This window comes from Labrus bergylta, chromosome 11 (assembly GCF_963930695.1).
Source record: "Labrus bergylta chromosome 11, fLabBer1.1, whole genome shotgun sequence".
NCBI lineage: Eukaryota > Metazoa > Chordata > Actinopteri > Labriformes > Labridae > Labrus > Labrus bergylta.
The window spans coordinates 27,882,940-27,889,920 of NC_089205.1; the positions used below are offsets into that span (position 1 = coordinate 27,882,940).

Below are 6,981 nucleotides of genomic sequence, written 5' to 3' on the forward strand. Positions count from 1 at the left end.
CAGGCTTTAAAAACAAAAATCTGCTATAACAAAGGTTCCTTTTTTTTAAAACACATCTTAAGTTTTTCATAATCGTCTAGCCAAAAGAAATCAACATAAATTGAAGAGCTTCTTTCAAAAAGAAAACATCCCTGATGTCAGCGTACATCGGGCAGTAAAACAAAAAGTCAATCTCTTGTTTTCAGTTTCTCCTAACTCACACAGCAAACAAACTCGGTCTTCCTCTGGAATTAAACCCGCCGCTCTCTACAGCTAAAGGCAATGTTCCTGAACGTAGCTGAGCGCAGAGGGATCTTTGTCTTTTGGTTAAATTAAATTTAGCTTCTACGCTGTAGCAATCCTTTATGAGACAATATGTTCTTAGTTTTGGTTTGCACCATATATCTACAGACCATTTCTCTTTGTACATTAGAGACATATTATTCTTTATCTCCTGAATATCACAAGTTAACTTATTTAGATGTGGAATACAGATTTTATCTCCTTTGCCCATAGGTGACAATGGCAGGTATCCCAAATACAAATATTTTTTGCTTATTATTTTGAAGGCCTAAAACCACACAGATCCCTGCAGGATCAGCCTTTGTGGACATATTAGTTTGTAAGAGCCACAGAGAGAGAGAGAGAGAGACATTAAATGGTTAAAGAGACTTTGGGATGAGATTGTTTGTGAGAGAACAGCACACACATGTTCAGGATGGAATCACTCTTTTCTCCCGATCACTTATTACATCTTTAAAAAACGAAGAAAGCAAACATAATGCACAATCCGCATTTTTGTTTCTGTTATTTTTGTTTTGTTTATAAAAGAAAAACATGAAAAAAATCTGCTCTCGAGAAAAGTGATGACATGTTGAGAGTTCTTTCCTTCTCCCTTTTTTAGAGAGTAAAGATGTTCTGCTTTGTCCTCAGACTCTCTAGTGGTTACATTAGTTAATTGGTCCAAAACAATGTGAATTTAGATGATCTTTTCTTAGAGCTGTAACAACACACACTTGCACACACACACACACACACACACACACCCACGCACACACACACACACACACACACAGAGGGGAGGACGTCAACTTCTGCTCCACTTTGTGTGAATAGATGGAAATCAGTCACAAGTATCTCTGTGCCCCATTGTTTGCCGGGAAGTCTTTGTTCGAGCATCTGTTGCCCAAACATTCTCCTCAGTGTCACTCACTTTAAATTGGTCCGTTCAGACGAGTCGCAACACAAACTCACTCCCCTTCCCACAGAACACACAACGCACACACATGAACACACACACACACACATGCGGAGGGGAGGGCTGGGAGATTCCCTGAACGCGAGGAGGAGAAAGAGTTAATCTTTGCGTCTTTTGTGTGAGTCCATGAGACAGATGATCGTAAAAGAGCCGAGGAGCGACGGCAGAGTTTGAGAGTGATGCTCGTGGGAACACTTGGACCCCCCAAAAAAAGAACATTAGTGTTCTTCTGCTCAACGTTAGACCTTTTCTTCGATCCTAAACATGACAACAGATTAAAGACGATCACTGCAGTCAATGCTTTAATATGAGCAGTTTACATAGAAATCATTTTGTACTGAGAAGCTGAAGAGAACTTTCTGTTGCCAGCTGAACTAACCAGGGACAGATTTCAGATCATTTCCTGAGACAGTCTTTAGACCTGATTTTGCCGAACACATTTTAAAATCCAGAGTGGATGAGATCTTCAGAAGAGCGGGGAGGACGCGATCATCCTGGACACAGAGCAACATGCATGATTATAGATGTGAAAGAAATAGAAGTTTTTATGTTGTAGGAGTGAGAAACAGCAAAAGATCAGTGAAGTCATGTGGTGAATTTTATTCATTTGCATGCCTGAAAGTAGGGGTGTCATGAGCATGTCCAGAGTTATAAACTTCAATATGATACTCATGAAAACTAAACCATATTGATTCCTGTTTTGAACGACAATAACAGAACTCATGGACATCCGATGTTCGGACATTTTTTGCTTTAATTTACTCACATTTGCAATAAAAAAAACCTCGGGCAGATTGATCCTGATGATTCAGTACGGACACATGGTGGATGTAAACTCTGCTCTCTGTTGTTTTGAAAGATACATTGAGAACACTTATGCATCTTTATGAGACGCAGAAAAGACATGTCAGTAATTCAGTGTTTGCAGGCCTGTGAATATAAAGTGACCACTGCTGTGACGTTAAAACTGCAGCTCCAGGTGCACAATGAAAGATCTGTTTTTGTTATAATGCTTCTGTACTTTACTATCGATCAGATATTTTATCTTTTTAAGTATGCAACATTTGGACAACCGTATGTGCAGCGTTGAATCATTTCAACGTATTCTCATTCTACAATTCACTTAGCAGACACTTTTATCCAAAGCGACGTACATCAGAGAGTAAGAACAACACAAGCAAGGATCTAGAAAAAAGGAACAATGTCAGTAAGAGCAAACGATCAGCTTTGAGTCTGATTGGACACACAGGTGCTGACAGGAAGTGACCAGAGGCAAAGCACAACATTGAGGGCAGTTCTTGAGAGCTCTAATCAGTATAGAAACCATCTTATAAGTCGTCGTTATCAAACAAAAACCATCGTCATTACCATCATCATCATCAATAATATGGAGACCATCATCATTAAGTTAGTAGGTATTCATGAAAGAGCTGGGTCTTTAGCTTTTTCTTAAAGGTGCAGAGGGATCATGGTCGTCAGTAAAAAGAGATTCAGGCCGTCAGAGGTTTTCATTGTTCAGAGACTTTTATTTCAAATCATGATGGACAAATATATTAAGATAAAGAGCTAGGATATCAAGATAACCCCTGGAATATAAACAATAAATGCACTTAAATTATGTCAAACAAAAAACACAATATAGGTTTCACTTTGAGAAAAAACAAAATAAATAAAGACTTTTAATTTAACAAAAGTAACAAGAACGGCTCGCCGTCGAGTCAAGCTAACGATATGCAGGCTGAGTCGACCGCACGGGGCGAGAACGAAACCCTCTCGCTGGCTCACTTTGATTTCTCCTGCCGCTCAGAGGGTAAGCTAGCTGGCTAGCGTGCAACAGAGTGTGGCCTACAAACACGTACATTGTCATCAGGGCAACTCAGATAGTTTAAAAAAAAAGAAAATCAACTTTAAACAAATAAGGTTTCTACCTGTTTGACATCACAAGAAGAAGAAGATAGCACACATGATATGAAACAGGGAGGAGCTTCCACAGCTGATATCACAGATGCAAACATGAACATTCTTTTCTTACATTAAAACTCATCGACGTGTGCGTAACTCCTCTTTTTTTAAACTTTGCATTTAGATAACATCACTTCAAAGTCTGAGGCGTGAGGCTGAATGAAGAGGAGAGTAGACTCACTGCACGCTCACACCAGCAGCGCCCACGCTCCCGTTTGAGGACGTTCCCTGAAGAGGAAGTCGTGGTTGTGCTATATTGGTGTGAAAATTCAGTGAGTCTTGATTCCTGCCAGGCCTTTCAGCCAATAAGGCAACTTAAAAATATAGAATGCCAAAAAAAATAAAGTTTTCCTCCGTCCGTGCCTCTCCTCTCCACCCGCCTTTTTCTTAAAGCTACAGAGCAAATAGCAGATGGTACGTAAAGCATAAATGATCTGGTATTATTTTAAAAAAGAAAAAATGCATATACACAACCACAAAGAAAACTCATATTTAAAAAAAAATGCAATAAATAAGTCAAGTAAAGTGTTAAGCAACAATAATCGTAACACTGTGGTTTACCTGGCGTGGCTAAAGGCTAAGCTAGGTGTTAGCAGAAAGGTTTCTAGGAGGTTAGGGGAAGTCTAACATCAACTTTGGTAACTAGAGAGAGAGTCAGTGTGTCGCCTACGTTTGTGCTATTCTTCTTTCTGTTGCTAAGGCAGGTAAGCTCAGTCGTTGCAAAAAAAGGCAGACAAATACAATCAATCGACCAGATATCAAATCATCAATCAGTGACGGCGTACAGTTATTTAAGCCTCTTACTCATGGACAAGAGGCGGAGCGGTACAGTCATAGAACCCTATGTGACTGAAGTGCTGTAGGCTGGCATCACTGGAACAGTTTGTGAGGAGATCAATAAAGAATCTCCTTTTTTTCAGAGTGGACAGCACAGCAGTCATTAAAGGGCGAACAGCACTTCAAGTCTCAGGATACAGGAAGTTCTCACTGAGCAGGAACAGCACGGGGAGCAGAGCCCAGCGAAGTAGTCTCTCAAAAAAAAATGGGTATACAACAGTATACAGCAGTAACAATGGCATATAAAAAAAAAGAAAGAAAAAGGGAGGAGTCAGCTAAAACTGGACAAACACTGAGCAGCGCTACAGCTGCTTGGATGAGAAATGCAATATGCACAAAGTTAGGTATGTTTACTCGGCTGGATTCAGGAAGGAACCGAAAAGCTAACGTTCAAATCCTCTGTGACTTAAAATGTCCACTTTTGATAAAAGAGTTTCTGCTGTCGATCGACTCTTCTCATGAGGCAGCATGACATGCAAATCAGTAGTCAAGTGGAGTCAAACGATTAGAGAGTCTATCCCTGATTAAATTCAGCACTGCAGTAAAAAACTCTCCCTACTCGTCTGACACAGACAGGCGGCTGAAGATGGGCAGGCGGCGGCCCTCGAAGCTCGGCGACTCTGTGCCGCTGGAGGACGAGCTGAGGGAGCAGGAGGAGGTGTAGCCCTCCTCAGAGAGGGAGTCGGCGGAGGAGCAGCGCTGCAGACCAGGAGGTGCGTTCAGGACCGGCCTCTGCTGCTGCTGCTGGGGGAGCTGGAAGGGGAGGTTCTGGGTTTTGGAGGTGAACGTGGGACACCGGGCGCTGATGGAATCAGACACGGCGTAGAAGCGCAGTGCAGAGTCACCGTTGTCCCCCGCCAGGTCTGAGATGCCAGAGAAGGGATACTGGCAATGCTTCAGCGCCGCCGACTCGAGGAAGAGCGGGGAGAGAAGCTCGGGGCTCCCCGTGGAGGACGGGGGAGGAGACACCGAGGCGGCTCTGCTGAAGAGCAGGGATGAACGCTGCTCCTCCTCGACCGGTTGGAAAGTCTGCGGAGACGAGGAGAAGCCCGCGAAGCTGAAGCTGTGACGCAGGAGAGGAGGCCTCAGCTTCTGCTTCTGATGAGTCGCAGGAGCGCCGTTCTCGTTCTCGTGGATGAAGTGGCAGCGGGCGCCGTACGGGCAGAAGCCGATGGTGTGGAAAGTGCGGCAGGGCTCCGTCTTGTACTTGGGGTGCCGGCTCAGGCCTCTCATCTCGTCCATGCCGTGGGCGAACTGGCACTTGGCGCCGTACTTGCAGGTGCCGCTTTCCTCGAAGGTGCGGCACAGTTCGGTCTTGTAGCGGGTGGAGATGTGAGGAGCCGGGGCGGCCGAGGGTCTGAGGGAAGAGGGGGAGGTGGCAGAGGAGAGAGAGGTGTTGCTGAGGCAGAGCCCCGGTGGAGGGAGCAGCAGCGGCGGGGACCCGTTAGCCATTTTGTCCTCTCTCGCAGCGACGCCGCCCTCGATCATGCTGACCGAGCGGTCCACCCTGAAGGGGATGTGGCTGAGGGTGGAACGCGGGAGCTGGGCCTCTCGTCCCCACTGCGAGGCGGGGGACATGTTGAGTCCCCACAAGGCCGAGTCGGTCACCTCGGAGCTGCTGCTGCCGCCGCTGCTGCTGCTGCTGTTGAACTTGGAGTTAGGGAGGGTCACAGGGCAGAGGGAGTGACGTCGCTGGAAGCCGAGCACTCTGAGACTGTGCTGCTGCCGCTGCTGCTCCGAGACGGCAGGAGAGCCATCTGTCGCCTCCAGGCTGCGGAAATTCTGTCACACACAAAGGAGAGAGGATAGATGTGAGCTTTTCTGCATTCCTGGAGCGCTGGAGCGAGAGGCTGGAGTGAGGCCGAGGGACATTTCAGAGCTACGAGTAAAGACTGAGGATGTCAAGAAGTTTGCTCCATGGAGTAAAACTTAAATTTAACTTTTGCATACAAGTGTGGAGACATTCAAGATCCAGTTCCGTTAGTTATTTGTGTAATCTTGTATCACTTCAGCAGTTAAATATTGCTATCACTTTCAAAACGTTGGGATGTGTTTCATATCGATAAGTGTCTTTAAATCCAGGAAACAAACAAAAATGAATGTGCAAGACAGTTCAATTAATCTTTTTGAAACAAAGTCCCTACAAAGATGTCCACTGTTTTCCCAAGTCAAATGTTTTCTAGACAAAAATAGTTTTCATGCTAAATAAATCCCAACAGGCAAAGGCTAAAAAAGTCAAAAGTGAAATGTCCACCCTGCTATTTTCTCTTTTTGTTTCTCACTAAGTTTTGTCCTCAACACGCCTCTAAGTTTTACTTTCAAATGTTGGTGGAGTACTGCATGTGGTATGAAGTATAAAAAATGGTTTCCTGTTTTCCTACCTTGCAGAATTCCTCATCCAGTTCCAGGAAAGGTGAGAGAAAGTCGGAGGGCATGATGAGCTCCAGCGTCCTCGCTGAGAGAAGGAGATGGTTGTACGATCCCACAGAGGAGGAGGAGGAGGACAGCAGAAAAGGGTTCTGGGTCCCGGGTTAGAGGAGAGGAGTAAGCGTCCTGTTCCTGGAGTTAAAATGAGAGTCTTTCTTGACAAGAGAGAAGGAAGTAGAGAGGAGTCGTAGTAGTCAGGTCCGTTGTGAGGGGAGATGGGGAGTTGGGAGAAAGAGCAACGAGACCCTGAGAGGAAAGTTCCCCGACCATCTGTTGGAATCTGCTTAAATAGTTGGGGAAACCCACCCAAAAACACCCCCCACCCCCTGCCTGTGTTCTCCAGGGGGCAGGGCAGAGTGTGTGTGTGTGTGTGTGTGTGTGTGTATGTGTTAATGTGTGTTGGGGGAAGGGGGTCCTGCATTGTAATGGTGTGCTGGGGGGCAGGGTGGGCACAGAAAAGGAGAGGAGGGATCTGAATGGAGCTACTTTTCCACCCATTCATTACCAAATCCTTAAAG

The 6,981-nt window shown here is 45.2% G+C and overlaps 1 protein-coding gene across 1 annotated transcript; it reads right to left on the reverse strand.

The window, feature by feature from the left end:
• Positions 1-2,738: 2,738 nt before the first annotated feature.
• Positions 2,739-6,711, reverse strand: sb:cb81 (mRNA decay activator protein ZFP36L1-like). Its single transcript, XM_020658747.3, has 2 exons — positions 6,418-6,711; positions 2,739-5,818 (listed from the first exon to the last, which is right to left on the reverse strand). Exons 1-2 carry the CDS (start codon positions 6,469-6,471, stop codon positions 4,592-4,594), a joined length of 1,281 nt encoding a protein of 426 aa, XP_020514403.2. The 5' UTR covers positions 6,472-6,711; the 3' UTR covers positions 2,739-4,591.
• Between the last annotated feature and the right edge of the window lie 270 nt (positions 6,712-6,981).

Coding starts and splice junctions, on each gene's coding strand:
- sb:cb81 (XM_020658747.3), bottom strand. CDS start 6,471: ATGCCCTCCGACTTTCTCTCACCTTTCCTGGAACTGGATGAGGAATTC. Junction 5,819..6,417: donor TGGATGAGGAATTCTGCAAG/GTAGGAAAACAG, acceptor TGTGTGTGACAG/AATTTCCGCAGCCTGGAGGC.